This window comes from Anomaloglossus baeobatrachus, chromosome 2 (assembly GCF_048569485.1).
Source record: "Anomaloglossus baeobatrachus isolate aAnoBae1 chromosome 2, aAnoBae1.hap1, whole genome shotgun sequence".
Classification (NCBI taxonomy): domain Eukaryota; kingdom Metazoa; phylum Chordata; class Amphibia; order Anura; family Aromobatidae; genus Anomaloglossus; species Anomaloglossus baeobatrachus.
In genome coordinates, this window is record NC_134354.1 from 649,218,316 (window position 1) to 649,239,126 (window position 20,811).

At 52.4% G+C, this 20,811-nt stretch overlaps 1 protein-coding gene across 3 annotated transcripts in view; it reads left to right on the forward strand.

The window, feature by feature from the left end:
• Positions 1 to 20,811, forward strand: part of PAN2 (poly(A) specific ribonuclease subunit PAN2) — a 152,239-nt gene that overhangs the window by 99,963 nt on the left and 31,465 nt on the right. For all 3 annotated transcript variants that reach the window (XM_075336998.1, XM_075336999.1, XM_075337000.1), the window contains 3 exons: positions 7,959 to 8,068; positions 12,999 to 13,097; positions 20,466 to 20,539. In XM_075336998.1, coding sequence (XP_075193113.1) covers positions 7,959 to 8,068; positions 12,999 to 13,097; positions 20,466 to 20,539 — 283 coding nt within the window. The remainder of the gene's footprint in view (positions 1 to 7,958; positions 8,069 to 12,998; positions 13,098 to 20,465; positions 20,540 to 20,811) is intronic.

A 20,811-nucleotide genomic window follows, 5' to 3' on the forward strand; every position in this document is an offset into this window, starting at 1 on the left:
CTCTGCTCAGAGAGTGTCTCCCTGGCCATTTGCATTACCTACCCTTCTTTCTTTCCTCCAATCTGGGTTAGAAAAAGGTTTGTCGCTCGGCTCCCTTAAAGGGCAAGTCTCGGCGCTATCCGTCTTTTTTCAGAAGCGTCTAGCACGACTTTCTAAGGTGCGCACGTTCCTACAGGGGGTTTGCCATATAGTTCCCCCGTACAAGCGGCCGTTAGATCCATGGGATCTGAACAGGGTACTAGTTGCCCTCCAGAAGCCGCCCTTCGAGCCTCTGAAGGAGGTTTCACTTTCTAGACTATCACAGAAAGTGGCTTTTCTGGTAGCGATCACATCTCTTCGGAGAGTGTCTGAGCTGGCAGCGTTGTCTTCCAAGGCTCCCTTCCTGGTCTTCCACCAGGACAAGGTAGTGCTGCGCCCCATTCAGGAGTTTCTTCCGAAGGTGGTATCCTCTTTTCATCTTAATCAGGATATCTTTTTGCCTTCGTTTTGTCCTCATGAAGTTCATCGGTATGAGAAGGATTTACATTTGTTAGATCTGGTGAGAGCACTCAGAATCTACATTTCCCGCACAGCGCCCCTGCGCCGTTCGGATGCACTTTTTGTCCTTGTCGCTGGTAAGCGCAAGGGGTCGCAGGCTTCTAAGGCCACCCTGGCTCGATGGATCAAAGAACCAATTCTTGAAGCCTACCGTTCTGCGGGGCTTCAGGTTCCATCAGGGCTAAAGGCCCATTCTACCAGAGCCGTGGGTGCGTCCTGGGCATTGCGACACCAGGCTACGGCTCAACAGGTGTGCCAGGCGGCTACCTGGTCGAGTCTGCACACTTTCACCAAACATTATCAGGTGCATACCTATGCTTCGGCGGACGCCAGCCTAGGTAGAAGAGTCCTGCAGGCGGCAGTTGCCTCCCCGTAGGGGAGGGCTGTCTTGCAGCTCTAACATGAGGTATTTCTTTACCCACCCAGGGACAGCTTTTGGACGTCCCAATCGTCTGGGTCTCCCAATAGAGCGCCGAAGAAGAAGGGAATTTTGTTACTTACCGTAAATTCCTTTTCTTCTAGCTCTTATTGGGAGACCCAGCACCCGCCCTGTTGTCCTTCGGGATTTTTGGTTTGTTTGCGGGTACACATGTTGTTCATGTTGAACGGTTTTCAGTTCTCCGATGTTACTCGGAGTGAATTTGTTTAAACCAGTTATTGGCTTTCCTCCTTCTTGCTTTTGCACTAAAACTGGTGAGCCAGTGATCCCACTGGGGGTGTATAGCCAGAAGGGGAGGGGCCTTACACTTTTTAGTGTAATTGCTTTGTGTGGCCTCCGGAGGCAGTGCTATACACCCAATCGTCTGGGTCTCCCAATAAGAGCTAGAAGAAAAGGAATTTACGGTAAGTAACAAAATTCCCTTCTTTCTTGCGTTGCTGACCTCTATTCCAGGATGTTTCTTCTCCCTGATTTCGCTTGCTGAAGTGCAGCAGTCTATTATCTTGTACATTTTCATATTGTATTCACTGTGGAGCATCACATTAGTTCCTAGTTATAGGAGGGTGAAAGAGCATGGGAGAGGCTGTAACTGCAGCCTGCTGGGCAAACACTCAATTCCTGTATGGGGTTGAAACCGTTTCATGGGTTGACTCTTATCATTTTGGGCAAACTACTGAAAAGTCTAGTTGGATTGTGCATATTGCATGCTTGCAGTTACATAGCTGCCTGCTCCCGACAACTGAGCTCCTGACTGCGCAGTATGAACAAGGGGAGGATTGACAAGTCTGTAGTCAGTGACTGCAGACTTCGTTCCAAGTCTGTACCGTCCCTTTCTTTGTCGCTCCATTGGGAGACCCAGACAATTGGGTGTATAGCTTCTGCCTCCGGAGGCCACACAAAGTATTACACTTTAAAAAGTGTAACCCCTCCCCTCTGCCTATACACCCCCCCCCCCCCCGTGCATCACGGGCTCCTCAGATTTTATGCTTTGTGTTGAAGGAGGCACACATTCACTCATGCTCCCATTTTAGTCAGCAGCAGCTGCTGATTGTATCGGATGGAAGAAAAGAGGGCCCCTAACAGGGCTCCCGGCATGCTCCCTTCTCACCCCACTGAGTCGGCGGTGTTGTTAAGGTTGAGGTACCCATTGCGGGTACAAAGGCTGGAGCCACATGCCGTTTTCCTTCCCCATCCCTTAGGGGCTCTGGGAGAAGTGGGATCCTAACCGGTCATCCAGGCACTGGGACCGGGCTCCCTCCGCAGCCCCTGTGGGATTCTGACGGACAGGAGACTGAGTATCATCAGGGACAGGACCCTGCATCTACAGGTACTGTGTCCCCTTGGGGACGGTGCATGGAGCACTTCGGCCTCAGACGCTGCAGCGGCTGCTGTGTTGGTATGACGACCGGGACTACCGCGCCGACCGCGCCTGCTTGCCGGCCGCGGTTTTAAATTTAGTCCCCGGCTTTTGCGGCCTAGTGCCTTAAACTCCCGCCCACGGGCCTGCCAGTCAGGGGTAAGGGCGGGACGGTCGGCCTGACGCCGACAGTGAGGGCTGGAGCACACTTAGGTGTCCTCCTCCCCCCTCACTAATCACTCTGGGGCACCAGATTCCCGCACTTTTTTAGTTACGCCCACGGCTCCCTCCTCCCCTGTGAACGCCGACAGCCATGTTTTAAGCACATTCTGCCGGTGGAGGACTTCTGGCTGCAGCTCTGGGAGACCCGAGGCAGGGAATCTGGTGGCCACACACCGCTTGAGCGGTCGGTAAGCCACACCGGTCACCCGGTGCTGGTCCCCCTAGGGTGCTGAACGTATGTATGTATGTATGTATGTATGTATGTATGTATGTATGTATGTATACATTTTCTCGGTTCGGCTGTACTGTTAGCTTGTGGCTATATACCCTCAGTGATCACTCTCCTGGGAGACAACAGCATGTCGTTCACAAGGAGCAAGGGTGCCAAGACACAGGGTTATTTTGCAACCTGTACCTCTTGTGCGGCTATGCTACCTGCAGGTTCCACCTACCCTCACTGTGAGCAATGCTCGGGCCCTGTGGCACTCGCTCAGCCGGAGCCTCGGGCACTGGTGGGACCCTCGGCCCAGGTAGAACCGCCGGCTTCCCCTGTCCAGGTGGCAGGGACAGAGTTTGCAGTTTTAGCTGAGAAACTCTCTGAGTCACTTTCACAATCCATGGCTCAGTCTATGGACAAATGGTCTGCTAAGATACTAGAGGCCTTGCAGTCCAGACCGGCCCTTACACAGGCCCCGGGCACTGCGGGATCGCCCCCAGGCCCCTCTCGGTCTGCGACGAAGCGTGCTCCTGGGGTGGCCTCTAGTTATTACGTGGAGGACTCCGGCACGGACCGCAGTCCCAGACCGGCTAAGCGGGCTCGCTTAGAATCTTCCCCGACTTCATCACGCTGTTCGGGGTCTCAGCTTGAGGACTCTCTGGAGGATGAGGCGGAGGTCGCAGCCCAGGACTCTGACCCTGACGTTGCTCTCAATCTTGATACACCTGAAGGGGACGCCATAGTAAATGACCTTATAGCGTCCATCAACCAGGTGCTAGATCTTTCTCCTCCAACTCCACTTGTAGAGGAGTCGGCTTCACAGCAGGAGAAACACCAGTTTAGGTTTCCCAAACGTACTCAGAGTGCTTTCTTCGATCACTCTAACTTCAGAGATGCTGTCCAGAAGCACAGAGCTTTTCCGGACAAGCGCTTTACTAAACGCCTTAATGACACACGTTGCCCCTTCCCCTCTGACGTAGTTAAGGGTTGGGCTCAATGTCCCAAGGTGGATCCTCGAGTCTCTAGACTGGCGGCTAGATCCGTAGTAGCAGTGGCTGACGGTTCATCGCTCAAGGATGCCACGGACAGGCAGAGCTCCTAATGAAATCCATCTATGAAGCCATAGGCGCGTCCTTTGCCCCAGCCTTAGCTTGGAGTGCCCACACTGCTGCAATCTCAGCTTGTCTGTCTGAGATTAATGCGGTCACCCGTACCGCTACGCCACAAGTAACGTCTTTGACTTCTCAGGCGTCAGTATTTTCATCCTACGCCATGAATGCTGTCCTGGACTCGGCTAGCCGTACAGCGGTAGCATCCGCCAATTCGGTGGCAGTCCGCAGGGCCATGTGGCTACGCGAATGGAAGGCAGACTCTGCTTCCAAGAAGTTCTTGACCGGTTTGCCTTTTTCTGGCGACCGATTGTTTGGCGAGCAATTGGATGAAATTAAGCAATCCAAGGGAAAGGACTCGTCCTTACCCCAGCCCAAACCAAAGAGACCTCAGCAACGAAAAATTCAAGCGAGGTTTCTGTCCTTTCGGCCCTCAGCCAGATCCCAATCCTCCTCGTCCAACAGGCCACAGAAGAGCCAGAGGAACTCTTCTGCATGGCGGTCTAAGTCACGTCCTCCAAAGACCGCCGGAGGCACCGTCTCCAAGGCGGCCTCCTCATGACTTTCGGCCTCCCCAAACCGCATCCTCGGTCGGTGGCAGGCTCTCCCGCTTTTGCGACGCCTGGTGGCCACATGTCCAAGACCGATGGGTGAGAGACATTCTGTCTCACGGTTACAGGATAGTTCAGCTCTCGTCCTCCGACTCGTTTTTTCAGAACATCTCCGCCCCCCCGAGCGAACCGTTGCACTTTTTCAGGCGGTGGACACTCTGAAGACAGAAGGAGTTGTGATCCCCGTTCCCCTTCAGGAACGTGGTCGCGGTTTTTACTCCAACCTGTTCATGGTGCCAAAAAAGGACTGTTCATTCCGTCCCGTTTTGGACCTCAAATTGCTCAAGACATGTGAGAACCAGGCGGTTTCGCATGGAATCCCTCCGCTCTGTCATCGCTTCGATGTCCCAAGGAGACTTCCTAGCATCAATCGACATCAGGGATGCTTATCTCCATGTGCCGATCGCACCAGAGCATCAACGCTTCCTGTGTTTCGCCATTGGGGACGAACACCTTCAGTTTGTGGCACTGCCTTTCAGCCTGGCGACAGCCCCACGGGTCTTCACCAAGGTCATGGCATCCGTTGTGGCAGTCCTACTCTCTCTCAGGGCCACTCGGTGATCCCGTACTTAGACGATCTCCTAGTCAAGGCACCCTCCCGGGTGGCATGTCAACACAGTCTGACCGTTGCTCTGGAGACTCCAGAGGTTCGGGTGGATCATCAATTTCCCAAAGTCAAAATTGACTCCGACCCAATCACTGACTTACCTCGGGATGGAGTTTCATACTCTCTCAGCGATAGTCAAGCTACCGCTGGACAAACAGCGTTCGCTGCAAACAGGGGTGCAATCTCTCCTTCGGGCCCAGTCACACCCCTTGAGGCGCCTCATGCACTTCCTGGGGAAGATGGTGACAGCAATGGAGGAAGTTCCCTTTTGCGCAGTTTCATCTGCGTTCACTCCAATGGGACATTCTCCGCAAATGGGACAGGAGGTCGACGTCCCTAGACAGGAACGTCTTTCTCTGGCAGCCAAGACCTCTCTTCAGTGGTGGCTTCTTCCCACTTCTGTCGAAGGGAAAATCTTTCCTGCCCCCATCCTGGGCTGTGGTCACGACGGACGCGAGTCTGTCAGGGTGGGGAGCGGTTTTTCTCCACCACAAGGCTCAGGGAACCTGGACTCCGACAGAGTCCTCCCTTCAGATCAATGTTCTGGAGATAAGGGCAGTGTATCTAGCCCTAAAGGCGTTCCATCGGTGGCTGGAGGGCAGGCAGAGCCGCATACAGTCGGACAACGCCACGGCGGTCGCGTATATCAACCACCAGGGCGGCACTCGCAGTCGTCAAGCCTTCCAAGAAGTTCGGCGGATTCTGCTGTGGGCGGAGGCCACAGCCTCCACCATCTCCGCGGTTCACATCCCGGGCGTAGAAAACTGGGAAGCAGACTTTCTCAGTCGCCAGGGCATGGGCGCAGGGGAATGGTCTCTTCACCCGGACGTGTTTCAAGAGATCTGTTGCCGCTGGGGAACGCCGGACGTCGATTTCATGGCGTCTCGGCACAACAACAAAGTCCCGGCATTCATGGCACGGTCTCAGGATCACAGAGCTCTGGCGGCGGACGCCTTAGTTCAGGATTGGTCGCAGTTTCGACTGCCTTATGTATTTCCTCCTCTGGCAATGCTGCCCAGAGTGTTGCGCAAGATCAGGTCTGACTGCCGCCGCGCCATCCTCGTCGCTCCAGACTGGCCGAGGAGGTCGTGGTACCAGGACCTGTGGCACCTCACGGTGGGTCAACCGTGGGCGCTCCCAGACCGACCAGACTTGCTGTCTCAAGGGCCATTTTTCCATCTGAATTCTGCGGCCCTCAACCTGACTGTGTGGCCATTGAGTCCTGGCTCCTAGCGTCCTCAGGGTTATCTCAAGAGGTCATTGCCACTATGAGACAGGCCAGGAAACCAACGTCCGCCAAGATCTATCACAGGGCTTGGAGGATCTTCTTAGCCTGGTGCTCTGATCAGGGGTTTACCCCCTGGCCGTTTGCCTTACCCACTTTTCTTTCCTTCCTTCAATCCGGAATGGACAAGGGTTTGTCTCTCGGCTCTCTCAAGGGACAAGTATCGGCGCTTTCCGTGTTTTTTCAAAAGCGTCTAGCCAGGCTTCCGCAGGTCCGCACGTTCCTGCAGGGAGTTTGCCACATAGTCCCACCTTACAAGCGGCCGCTGGAACCCTGGGATCTCAACAGGGTTCTACGGGCTCTTCAGAAACCACCTTTTGAGCCGCTGCGGGATGTCTCTCTATCACGTCTTTCGCAGAAGGTGGCATTTCTAGTGGCAGTTACTTCACTCCGTAGAGTGTCAGAGCTTGCAGCGCTGTCATGCAAAGCCCCCTTCCTGGTTTTTCACCAGGATAAGGTGGTTCTGCGTCCGGTTCCGGACTTTCTCCCTAAGGTGGTATCCCCTTTTCATCTCAATCAGGATATCTCCTTACCTTCTTTTTGCCCTCATCCAATTCACCAATGTGAAAAGGATTTGCATTTGTTAGATCTAGTGAGAGCACTCCGGATCTACGTGTCTCGCACGGCGCCACTGCACCGTTCTGATGCGCTCTTTGTCCTTGTCGCTGGCCAGCGTAAGGGGTCGCAGGCTTCCAAGTCAACCTTGGCTCGGTGGATCAAGGAACCGATTTTTGAAGCCTACCGTTCTTCTGGGCTTCCGATTCCTTCAGGGCTGAAAGCCCATTCTACCAGAGCCGTAGGGGCGTCTTGGGCATTGAGGCACCGGGCTACGGCTCAGCAGGTGTGTCAGGCGGCTACCTGGTCTAGTCTGCACACTTTCACGAAACACTATCAGGTGCATACCTATGCTTCGGCGGATGCCAGTCTAGGTAGGCGAGTCCTTCAGGCGGCGGTTGCCCACCTGTAAGAGGGGGCCGTTGTCAGCTCTTTTTATCGGGGTATTCTTTTACCCACCCAGGGACTGCTTTGGGACGTCCCAATTGTCTGGGTCTCCCAATGGAGCGACAAAGGGAATTTTGTTTACTTACCGTAAATTCCTTTTCTTCTAGCTCCTATTGGGAGACCCAGCACCCGCCCCTGTTCCCTTCGGGCTGTTTGTTCTTTTGTGTACACATGTTGTTCATGTTGAATTGTTCTTTTGGTTCATGGTTTTCAGTTCTCCGAACATCCTTCAGATTGAATTTACCTTAGACCAATTTATAAGTTTCCTCCTTCCTGCTTTTGCACCAAAACTGAGGAGCCCGTGATGCACGGGGGGGTGTATAGGCAGAGGGGAGGGGTTACACTTTTTAAAGTGTAATACTTTGTGTGGCCTCCGGAGGCAGAAGCTATACACCCAATTGTCTGGGTCTCCCAATAGGAGCTAGAAGAAAAGGAATTTACGGTAAGTAAACAAAATTCCCTTCTTTCAAGGCTTATGCTCCATAATTATACTATATTTTATAAGCGGAGTGTTTAACATTGCTTTAGAAAGTGCATAATTGAACTGAATGACTTGTATTAACTTTTCATAGATAAAACCCATCCTCCAGACTTTGCGTTTGTAGATATTCTACGGAGAAGTATTTGCCTGGAACAGAGCACTCAAGCCTGGTGTGAGAACTGTGAGAAATACCAACCTACAGTAAGTGCATGTATCATGTGCAGCAGCAGTCGTGCAACACCGAAGGCTGCAGTGTCGCTACTTTATTACTAGTAATCTTTTAGACAAAATTGCTACAAAGCCAGAATTTTTTTTTTTTTAAAATTTACAAACTACTAAAACTGGTTTTTTTTTTTTTTACTGTGGAACTCCTTTCCTCTAAAGCAAAAGACTACCTTTTAAAGGGGTTTTACGTGCTTCAGCTAAATTATTGTAATCACTGATTGCAAAGTGCCAAATCCTAAAGTTATGCGTCGAAGGCGCTCAACCATTCACATTGCGCATAGCGGGTAATTGCAAATGGTGGATGGGTGCAGGAAATGTACTATGTGAACAGTCACACAGCTATATACAGCAAGTCGGCTACTACTGGTATAAGGAGACTGGCTAACGGCAGGGAGCAGCACACTTATGCGACATAACGTCCCAGATGAGAGGGGGAACGGTGCAGAGCAGTCTCGATACACTCAATTGTTTGTTCAGAATAGCCTAGCCTCAGAAGTCAACTTACAAACCCTGCCTGCCATATAACACTCCAAAATGAGTTCTGTCTGTATAACCACCTCTCATTGGCGGCTTTCTAAAGCTGCAAACTTTGTGAAAATCTAATTTTGTTCGTGTGTTTTTTTTTGTTTTGTTTTTGTTTTTTTTTTATCTTTGACAAAAAGGACCCATAGAAACGACTGTCCTATGAGCATTTCAAAAGTTAAATACCTTTTTGACAAATTCATAAAGTTTAAGACATAAAGGTAACCTGTCAGCAGAAATTTTGCTTTAAACCTAAGAGTCCCCTTCTGCAGCTCCTGGGCTGCATTCTAGCAAGGTTCCTATAGTTTTTGTGCCCCCTTTTAGACCAAATTAAATACTTTATAAAGTTGTACCTTTTTGGTATGCAAATCTTCTAAATTATCCATGGGGCAGGCTCTGGTGTCCATTACTGTCCCTCCTGCCAATTTACGCCGTCCCCCAAAACGCTCAATTTCATACCTCAGGACACCGCCCAGTGCGCCCGTGGTCCCGCGCATGCGCCGTGCTACTGTACCAGGACTGCACAGTGTGATCGCTGGTGACGTGTTGCGCAGGCACGAGATTATGGGCGGGCACTTGCTGATGACAATCACAGCGCCGCCCATAATTTCGTGCCCGCCCTTTCCCCTCTGCCTCCAGCGTTCTGCACAAGCGCTGGCCAGATGACCTGACGTCACCTCTTTCCCATCTTGCCCTGGAGCAGGAAATAGATGGGAGGAGCGGAGCAGGACACCACCGGTTACAAGAGTGACGTCGGGTTATCTGGCGAGAGCTTGCGCAGAACGCTGGAGGCAGAAGGGAAAGGGCGGGCACGAGATTATGGGCGGGCACTTGCTGATAACAATCACAGCGCTGCCCTTTATTCTTGTGCCTGCGCATCACAGCACACTGTGCACAGTCCAGGTATAGTCGCACGGTGCATGCACGGGTGCACTGGGCAGCGTCCTGAGGTATGAAATAGTGTTGGGGGACTGCGTAAATCGGCAGGAGGGACAGTAACTGACACCAGACAGCCCGCCCCCATGGCTAATTTAGAAGATTTGCATACCAAAAGGTACAACTTTATAAAAGTATTTAATTGTGGTCTAAAAGGGCAGGGCCGTATTTACCATTAGGCACCCGTGGTCCCGTGCCTAGGGAGGCAGGATGCAGGGGGCGGCACCTTCTAGCAGTAAAAAAAAAAAATTTTTTTTTTTTACATTCATTAAATCCGCTGTATTTTCGGAGGGGGGAGAGGTGAACCTTTATTTATTTGTATCCGCGTCAATTAAGACACGAATGCAGACAAACTGCGGCGGCCGGGCAGAGAGCTGATTGACCCCGGAACTGCCGGCGCCTGCACTTCCGGGGTCACAGGCGCGCCAATCAGCTCCTTCCTCTCTGCTGCGTCCAATGCTGTGTGGATTTCACATGCAGAGCTCACAGCAGGACGCTGCGATGGAAGCCGGTGTCAGAAGAGGATACTCACGTGAGCCAGGAAGATGACGGCGGGCCCTGGAGCAGGTAAGTGCTCGCAGATCTGAAGATTCATAAGGAGTGTGGGGGTGTCTCTCTAATGCAGACTGGAGATCTGCGTATGGGGTGGGAGGAGAGGCTGATACTGGGGGGAGACTTGGGGGAAGAGAAGCTGATGCTGGGGGAGGCTGATGCTGGGGGCAGAGAGGCTGATGCTGGGGGCAGAGAGGCTGATGCTGGGGGCAGAGAGGCTGATGCTGGGGGCAGAGAGGCTGATGCTGGGAGCAGAGAGGCTGATGCTGGGGGCAGAGAGGCTGATGCTGGGGGCAGAGAGGCTGATGCTGGGGGCAGAGAGGCTGATGCTGGGGGCAGAGAGGCTGATGCTGGGGGCAGAGAGGCTGATGCTGGGGGCAGAGAGGCTGATGCTGGGGGCAGAGAGGCTGATGCTGGGGGCAGAGAGGCTGATGCTGGGGGCAGAGAGGCTGATGCTGGGGGCAGAGAGGCTGATGCTGGGGGCAGAGAGGCTGATGCTGGGGGCAGAGAGGCTGATGCTGGGGGCAGAGAGGCTGATGCTGGGGGCAGAGAGGCTGATGCTGGGGGCAGAGAGGCTGATGCTGGGGGCAGAGAGGCTGATGCTGGTGGGGCTGGGGGGGGGACAGGCTGATGCTGGGGGAATGGGAGAGAGGCGCCAATCCTAGAGACAGGACAAGGGTTGAGGGATAGTGCAATGACAATCGATGGGGGGGAGTGTAAGGACTCAGAATGAGAGGGGGGCAGCATTGGGAGCTCATTATGGAGAAGGGGCAGCATGTGTGGGCTCAGTATGGAGTGGAGCAATGTAGGGGAGTCAATATCAAGAGTGGTGTGTGTGTGTGTGTGTGTGTGTGTGTGTGTGTGTGTGTGTGTGTGTGTGTGTGTGTGTGTGTGTGTCTCAGCATAAGCGTTAGTGTGGTGGTCTTAGTATGATGAATGGGGCAGCATGGAGGTGTCATTATGGAAAAGAGGAAGGCAGCATTAGGAGCTCATGGAGAGGGGCAGCATGCATGGGACATTGGGAGGAGGGGGCAGCATGCATGGGACATTGGGAGGAGGGGGCAGCATGCATGGGACATTGGGAGGAGGGGGCAGCATGCATGGGACATTGGGAGGAGGGGGCAGCATGCATGGGACATTGGGAGGAGGGGGCAGCATGCATGGGACATTGGGAGGAGGGGGCAGCATGCATGGGACATTGGGAGGAGGGGGCAGCATGCATGGGACATTGGGAGGAGGGGGCAGCATGATGTGAGGTCAATGTGCAGATCATATTTCATAATTGCGGAAGGTGTGGTGGGTATAATTTATAAGGGAGGGCAGTGTGTAGTTTATTAGGGGCAGTGTGACAGTCACAGTATATAAGTGGGGACGGTGTGGTGGGAATATTTTATACTCCTGCTATGTTTTGATGTGCCCGTGGTGATCCCCATTGGGGGGGGGCGGTTAGTGCCCTTCGTTTCTCATTGATACTTTTTCAAGTGTTTTACAGAGTAGATCTGCCTTAGGCTACTTTCACACTTGCGTTGAACGGTATCCGTTGCATTGCGTTGTGTAACGGATGCAACGGATGTGTTGCATATAGTGACACAACGGATGCAACGGATGCTGCAAAACAACGCAATTCGTTTTTGATTTTTTTTTTTTTTTTTTCCCGGTTTTACCAGCGGCAGACTATAGTGAACGATCAGCTGATCGTTCCCTGCAGCCGGCCGCTGGGTGATCAGCTGATTGCTCCCAGTAGCCGGCCGCCGGGTGATCAGCTGATCGCTCCCTGCAGCCGGGCCGCCGGGTGATCAGCTGATCGCTCCCTGCAGCCGGCTGCCGGGTGATCAGCTGATCGCTCCCGGCCGCCGGGTGATCAGCTGATCGCTCCCGGCCGCCGGGTGATCAGCTGATCGCTCCCTGCAGCCGGCCGCCGGGTGATCAGCTGATCGCTCCCTGCAGCCGGCCGCCGGGTGATCAGCTGATCGCTCCCTGCAGCCGGCTGCCGGGTGATCAGCTGATCGCTCCCGGCCGCCGGGTGATCAGCTGATCGCTCCCTGCAGCCGGCCGCCGGGTGATCAGCTGATCGCTGTCACTTGCCGGCGCCCGGGCATGCCGGCGGGCGGGCGCTCAGCTGAGCGCTGTGACTTGCCGGCGGCCGGGCATGCTGGTGGCCGGTCATTCAGCTGAGCGCTGTCGCTTGCCGACGGCCGGGCGCTCAGCTGAACGTTCGGCCACCGCGAGCCAAAATAAAGTTTGATTAAAAAAAAAAAAAAAAAAAAAAGAGCATGCGCAGTGAAATCCAGAGGATTCCGCTGCTCAAAATAACGTTACATGCTGCGTTCCTCCCGCTGGGCGGAAGCAACGGAGCGTCGCCCAGCGGAAGCAACGCAGCTCCTTTTGGTACAATCCGTCAACCATACAAGTCTATGGGAAACAGCGGAATCCGTTAACGGATTCCGCTGTTTCCCAAAAGGGCGGATTGTAACGGAAGGAAAATAACGCAAGTGTGAAAGTACCCTTAAACAGATGTCGTGTGCGAAAACTCAGTGTTACGTTGTCACTAAGGGGCGCGACCACTTAAAGTGCCTAGGGCAGCACAAAGGCAAAATACAGCCCTGTAAAAAGGGGCACAAAAAACTATAGAAACCTCCCCCCCCCCCCCCCCCCTTCTTCTGGCATGGTGCACAGTGTTAATCACCAAATTACTCTTGGAGTAGGTTTAGACCGTTCTCTCGAGTGTCTTTAGGTCAAATTCAGTGAGCCCCCTCCCTTGGATTAAAAACCACCTCACAAAAATGGTCCTCCCCCTCCTCTGCTTAATATTCATTTCTGATTCATGTATACACTGAAATACTCCAATTTTATTTTTCTTATTCTAATTAAAATATCTTCTTACCCCCCCCCCCAGGTGCAGACACGTAACATTCGTTGTCTTCCGGATGTACTTGTTATAAACTGTGAAGTTAACAGCACAAAGGAGGCTGAGTTCTGGAAGATGCAGGCAGAGGTACCGTTCCGTTCACATTATAATTAGACAATTTAGAAACCCCTTTTATGCTTAATGTTGTGTAATAAAAACACAACTTTTTCAGATGCGGCGCAATTTACAATGCAAGCCTATGGTCACCGGATGTGGTTTTTTTGCACTGCGCATGCTCAGTAGCAAGCCGCATCCGTCAAACGGACGGGCCGCATGGAAAAACGTATGCAACGGATCTGTTTTTTTCGCCGCATCCGTTGCATAGGTTTTTGAGCCGGATTGAGCCGCACTGCAAAAAAACGGATGTGTGAAAGCAGCCTAAGCTTATAAAGTTTTTTTTTTTTTTTTTTCTTTTTTTTTTTCTGCATGTTGAAGTGATTTAAAAAAAAAAAAAAAAAGCTGTTAGTGATGAACATTGCATTATTTAAAACACATTGGGCTGATTTCATCTAAAAAAAAAAAAAAAAAACAAACAAACTACATGACAGATTCCCTTTCAAAGTACGGCTTAGCTTACATTTTAAGCATTCTCCCAAAAAATGCCTGAAAAATCCTTTTGGAGCTTATGGGGTAGGGCTTATTTGAGCAAACAGTGCATACATACAGCTGTAAGGAAGCTATGGGAAGAGATGCATTGGGAAGTATACACTGGCAAACCAGATCACTCGTCATGGGTTGGGTTCAAGCTGCTTTTTTAAGGCTACAGTCTGCCTCATTGTCTTGAAAGACAAAGGCCTCATTTAGGTGTACACTTTTCATAAATCTTCTGGTTTTCAAAGAACATGTAGCTATTAGTCTGTGACTACTCTCGGTCAAGATGTCCATTTTGAACTGCATTAAAGAACAAAAATACCAGTATAAGACTATGGGACAATCGTGGCCAACACAGATATAATCAATGTGCTAATATATAATATGCAATGGATAGGAAAGCTGTGAAATTTACTTTTCCACACTAGTAAATCGCAAAGTAAAAACTGACATATGTTTGAAAAGACACTGGGATCATCTTTGTTTTACTTTGCATACGCCGCTGTTGTACTGCATTCCTCTCCTCATTCAGTGGTCCCATTAGGGTTTCTGTCCAAACGCCCCCACCAAAACTGGTTTTGGTTGTATGCGCTGATGGGGCCACAGAATATAATGGTGCAGACTGATTTATCCTGTGCTCTGTCGTGCACCATTTTCGGCAGTAACCCTTACTCGAGGTGGACACAGATGCTCGAAGTCCAGCAAGCGTATACCCCTGAAAATCGTGCACAACAGAGCGCATGGTGCTCCCGTCTGCACAGTTAGTCAGTGGCTCTGTCAACTTGTGTGTGTGAAACTGGTTTTGGAAGGGGTTCGTACAGAAGCCCCGATGGGACCACTGAATGGGGAGAGGAACAGTATGAAACTGGCATTAAGACGTTTGGGGCACAAACAAGTTGATAACTTGGTCATATAAATCTTATAGTCTAGGTTTCAAAACCTAGCATGCTACTTTGTAAACAAGACAAGTTGAATTTTCTTTATCGTTCCTTTGGGAGACCCAGACCTTGGGTGTTTAGCTTCTGCCTCCGGAGGACACACAAAGTACTACACCTAAAAGTGTAGCTCCTCCCTCTGAGCTTATACACCCCCTGGTGAGCCAGTCCCAGCCAGTTTATCGCTTTGTGTTCAGGAGGCATACATTCACACATGCATACTCATATGATTTTTTTGCTTTTTGGAAAGAGATAGAAGTGCAGGTCCACGTCTGGACTCCCGGCATGTCCCTTCTCACTCCACTGTGTCGGTGGTGTTGTAAGGTTGATTTCCAAGGCTGGAGCCTTACATGCCGTGCTCCTTCACCATCCCTCCTGGGCTCTGGCTTAAAGTGGGAGCCAACGCGGTCTCCATGCCTGGCAGGACACCGGTCTCCGTCCACAGCCCTTTAGGACTCAGCTGCTGAGACGCAGGGCCAGGTCCCTGGGGATGAGTGCTCAGCAAAGTACCTGAGACGTTCATATGTGGGGGTCCCTGTCCTTTATTGTATGGGGAGAGTGCTGTATTTATTTTGGCATTTCCGGCGGGTTCTCTGGCTTTCGCCCGAGAACCGCGCCGATGGTGCCTGCGCGTCGGCCTCGCTGCTCAAATTTAGGCCCCGGCTTCGCCGGATGCCTAGTTTCTGTTACCGGCCCTCGCATGTCACTCATGCAGAGGGACAGGCACAGCTCCTCCCGGCGGCCGTCCTGTGCACAGGGGAGGGACACTCCCCACTGCTTGTGCGTGACTACACCCCCCCCCCCCCCCCTTAGGCCTCTATGGCCCTCCAGATCCCGCTTTTCCTACAGGGACGCCCCCGTCCCGCCCCCTCTTCGCTCCGGCGGCCATTTTCTTGGACAGGGTTCACTCTGCGCTGGGCCATCCTGCTCTCTGCATCCCTGCTGAGGTGCTGTGCATTGGGGGTCCGGGCTTCGGCATCTGGAGGGCACACAACACCGCTTCCAGCGGTCTGGTAAGCCACAACTGGTCTCTGGTTGTGGACCTCTGTATACACTCCCTGGGGTTCATTCTTTGTAGAGTCCCCACTCCAGCAGCATGTCTCACACGAGGAGCAAGGCTCCAAAGCTTTATACTGTATGCGCTGCATGTAAGCTCCTGCTGCCTGAACCGAGCACCTATCCACATTGTGATGTCTGCTCTAACTTGGCGGTGCCACAGCCTAGAGCCTCACCCCCAGTGGTCTCTCAGGCTGCTTCTGCACCTGTGGCTGAACCCCCGGCCTGGGTAGAGTCCTTCTCTAGGTCTATCTCCCAGTCTTTTGCTGAGTCCATGGGACTTCTGTCCAGGACTTTGATGAATATGTATCAGCCCCCTTCACAGGGTGCCTCTAATGCTCTTGCTAAGGGTCCTTTAGGATCTCTATCATCTGACCTCCGTCCACCAGAGCTCAGAGGATTCATCATCAGGGCACAGACCCCGTCCTAAGAGGAGCCGCAGGGTTTCCTCTCCCTCATCCCGCGGCTCTGATTCAAGAGCTGGCTCGCAAGATGAGGAGGATGCCTTTACAGGGGGCTCGGAGGCTAACTCCATGTACCCCATTGATCTTTCCGAGGGTGACTCAGATCTTAGTGACTTGATTGCTTCCATTAATTCTGTACTGGATCTCATTCGCCAGTATCAGAGGAGCAACCTCTCTGGCAGAAAAGCACCAGTTTACCTCACCTAAGAGTAAAGAGTGTGTTCTTTAACCACTCCAGTTTTCAGACCGCTGTGACCAAACCCAGGCCCTGTCCTGACAAACTCTTCCCAAAGCGTGGTTCTGATGACAGTTTTCCCTTTCCACCTGAGGTGGTCAAGGAGTGGGCTCACTCCCCAAAGGTAGACCCTCCGGTGTCTAGGCTCTCAGCCCGGACCGTTGTGTCGGTGGCTTATGGCACTTCCCTTAAGGATTCCACTGACCTTCTGGCCAAATCCGTGTATGAAGCGGCGGGGGCCGCGTTTTCCCCTACTTTTGCAGCAGTGTGGGCTCTCAAAGCCATCTCTGCTTCTCTAGAGGAGATGCATTCTCTCACCAGGGAATCTATGCCAGAGATGGTTGCCTTAACTTCTCAAGCTTCAGCTTTTTCATCTTATGCCATGTCTGCCATGCTAGAGGCTTCTCACCGCACTGCGGTGGCTTCGGCTAATTCCCTCGTTATCTGCAGGATCTTGTGGCTTCGAGAGTGGAAGGCAGATGCTTCTTCAAAGTACCTTGCTGGGCTCCCTGTTGCTGGGTCCCGGCTGTTCGGTGAACAGCTGGATGAAATTATTAAAGAAGCTACTGGCGGGAAGAGTACTTCCATGCCAGAAACCTGCCCAGGTTAGGAATCAGTCGAGGTTTCGCTCCTTTCGTTCCTCCAACTGGTCGTCCTCTAAGCCCTCCGCCTCGTCCGCTAACTCAGCTAAGGACCAGAAATCCAACTGGCGCCCAAAAGCGCGTCCACAGAAGACCGCAGGAGGTTCTACCACTAAGGCAGCCTCCTCGTGACTCTCGGCCCGCTCCGGCAACGTCCTTAGTCATGGCAGGCTCTCCCACTTTGGCGACGCTTGGTTTCAACAAGTCTCCGATCAGTGGGTGAGAGATCATCTCCCACGGCTACAGGATACTATTCTCTTCCAGCCCGCCAAACAGATTTTTTTCTCTCAACTCCCCCCTGCTCCAAGGCCGCCGCCTTCTCACAGGCCGTGGCAGCCTTGCAGGCCAACGGAGTAATTGTACCAGTTCCCGCCCGGGAACGGTTCAGAGGTTTTTATTCAAACCTCTTCCTAGTTCCCAAAAAGGACGGTACCTTCCGGCCCATCCTGGATCTCAAGCTTCTCAACAAGCATGTTCGGGTGCGGCACTTTCGCATGAAGTCTCTGAGATCAGTCATTGCCTCAATGACCCAAGGGGATTTCCTGGCGTCCATCGACATCAGAGATGCCTATCTACATGTGCCAATTGCAGTTTCACACCAGCGTTGGCTACGTTTTGCAATAGAAAATCATTTCCAATTCGTGGCTCTCCCCTTCGGGTTAGCCACGGCCCCTCGGGTATTCACCAAGGTCATGGCAGCAGTGATTGCGGTTCTGCACCTCCAGGGGTTGGCAGTGCTCCCTTACCTGGACGACCTTCTAGTAAAGGCTCCATCCAGCGCAGACTGTCAGCGGAGTGTCTCGCTCACTCTCGCCACTCTAGCCCAATTCGGGTGGCTTGTCAATCTTCCCAAATCCACTTACTCCTACCCAGAGTCTCACGTACCTAGGGATGCAGTTCGAGACTTTGCCGGCACTCGTGAAGTTGCCCTTAAACAAACAGCTGTCACTCCAGTTGGCGGTGCGCTCTCTCCTGAGGCCCCGCCGTTATACCCTCAGGCGTCTGATGCAGGTGCTGGGTCAAATGGTAGCGTCCATGGAGGCTGTTTCCTTTGCCCAGTTCCATCTGCGCCCCCTGCAGCTGGACATTCTCCGCTGTTGGGACAAGCGGCCTTCCTCCTTACACAAGTTAGTGGCTCTGTCGCCTCGGACCAGGAGCTCTCTTCAGTGGTGGCTGCGGCCCCTCTCCCTGTCCCAAGGGCGCTCCTTCCTGGCCCCGTCTTGGGTGATTCTCACCACGGATGCCAGTCTATCCGGCTGGGGAGCGGTATGTCTCCACCACAGAGCGCAGGGCACTTGGACTCCGTCCGAGTCAGTCCTTTCAATCAATGTGCTGGAAACCAGAGCCGTGCTTCTAGCTCTCCTAGCATTTCACCACCTGCTGGCGAGCAGGCACATTCGAGTCCAGTCAGACAACGCGACAGCGGTTGCCTACATCAATCAAGGCGGGACACGCAGCCGCCTGGCAATGATGGAGGTACAACGCATTCTTCAATGGGCGGAGGACTCCAGGTCCACCATATCCGCAGTCCACATCCCAGCCGTGGACAACTGGGAGGCAGATTCTCAGCCGTCAAAGCGTGGACGGTGGCGAGTGGTCCCTGCACCCGGCAGTATTTCAGTCGATCTGCCGCAAATGGGGCACTCCGGACGTGGACCTAATGGCATCCCGTCACAACAACAAGGTTCCTGTTTACGTGGCTCGCTCCCACTATCCTCAGGCCTTCGCCGCGGACGCTCTGGTTCAGGACTGGTCCCAGTTTCGTCTGTCCTACGTGTTTCCCCCTCTAGCTCTCTTGCCCAGAGTCCTGTGCAAGATCAGAATGGAGGGTCATCGAGTCATCCTCATTGGACCGGACTGGCCCAGGCGAGCTTGGTATCCGGATCTGCTCCAACTGTCCTTAGAGATGCCGTGGCATCTCCCAGACCGTCCAGATCTACTCTCGCAAGGTCCGTTTTTCCGCCCGAATTCTGCGGCCCTCAAATTGACGGCGTGGCTCTTGAGTCCTGGATTTTGACGGCTTCTGGTATCCCACCTGAAGTCATCTCCACTATGACTCAGGCGCGCAAGTCTTCCTCCGCTAAGATCTATCACAGGACTTGGAAAATTTTCCTGTCCTGGTGTCGCTCTACCGGCCATCTTCCTTGGTCGTTCTCCTTGCCAACTCTTCTGTCTTTTCTACAGTCTGGTCTGCAGCTAGGACTGTCCCTCAACTCTCTCAAGGGACAAGTTTCGGCTCTGTCAGTTTTGTTCCAGCGGCGTCTCGCTCGGCTGGCTCAGGTCCGCACCTTCATGCAGGTTGCGTCTCATCATTCCGCCTTACTGGCGGCCCTTGGACCCCTGGGACCTTAACTTGGTTCTCAGTCTTGCAGAAACCCCCCTTTGAGCCTCTTCGGGAAGTTTCTTTGTATCGTCTTTCACAGAAAGTGGCCTTTCTGGTTGCCATAACTTCCCTCAGGAGAGTCTCTGATTTGGCTGCGCTCTCCTCGGAGTTACCTTTTTTAGTTTTTCATCAAGACAAGGTGGTTCTCCGTCCGACTCCGGACTTTCTTCCTAAGGTGGTCTCTCCCTTCCACCTTAACCAGGACATTACCTTACCTTCCTTCTGTCCGGCCCCTGTTCATCGCTTTGAAAAAGCTCTACCTACTCTAGATCTGGTGCGTGCTCTCCAGATCTATGTGTCTCGCACCGCTGCGCTTAGGCGGTGCACCTCTTTTTGTGCTAACCACAGGTTGGCGCAAGGGCCTCCCTACTTCTAAGCCGACCTAAGCCCGTTGGATTAGGTCGATCATTTCGGACGCCTACCAGAGAACGCAGGCGCCTCCCCCGCCGGGGATCAAAGCACACTCTACCAGAGCGGTCGGTGCCTCTTGGGCTTTTAGGCACAATGCTACGGCTCAACAAGTCTGTCAGGCTGCCACTTGGGCTAGCCTGCATACCTTCTCGAAGCACTACCAAGTGCATGCTCATGCTTCGGCAGATGCGAGCTTGGGCAGATGCATCCTTCAGGCAGCTGTCGCCCATTTGTGAAGTTAGGTTCTGCCTACTTCTTAGTTTTTCTGTTTATTCCCACCCAGGGACTGCTTTAGAACGTCCCAAGGTCTGGGTCTCCCAAAGGAACGATAAAGAAAAAGAGAATTTTGTTTACCGTAAATTCTTTTTCTTATAGTTCCGTCTTTTGGAGACCCAGCACCCTCCCTGTTGCCTGTTGGCAATTTCCTTGTTCCGCGTGTTATCATCGGCTGTTGTCGTGGACTGAGTCTCCGGTTGTTCCGGCTCTTGCTCTGTTCTACTTGTGGGTGGCTATTCTCCTTCAGCTTTTGCACTAAACTGGCTGGGACTGGCTCACCAGGGGGTGTATAAGCTCAGAGGGAGGAGCTACACTTTTAGGTGCAGTACTTTGTGTGTCCTCCGGAGGCAGAAGCTAAACACCCAACGTCTGGGTCTCCCAAGACGGAACTATAAGAGAGAATTTACGGTAAGTAAACAAAATTCTTCTTTTTTTCTTTTTTTTTTTTTTTTTTGTTTTGCAGTATGCTTTTAAAAAGGCCCTGCGAAAAGTGGAACTAAATTACCCCAAACCCAATGAAAGTATCAAAGATGGCTGGTAAGCAAACATTTATTATGGGCAGAAATCTGTCCCATTTGGTTGCACAGTTTTGACTGAATAACTGATGCAAACATTTGGGGCAGGGAATTCCTTAATTTACACATAAGTGATCAAATTTGGATTAGTTCTAAACTGTATCTGTGATTAACAAAGCTTGACTGTATTTGCCACCAATCTTTCAAATTGATTTTATGCTCCATAAAATGTATAGCAAATAACTGAGGGAGAAGATGCATGTCTCTAATATTGAGTTGTTACTTCTGTGAATC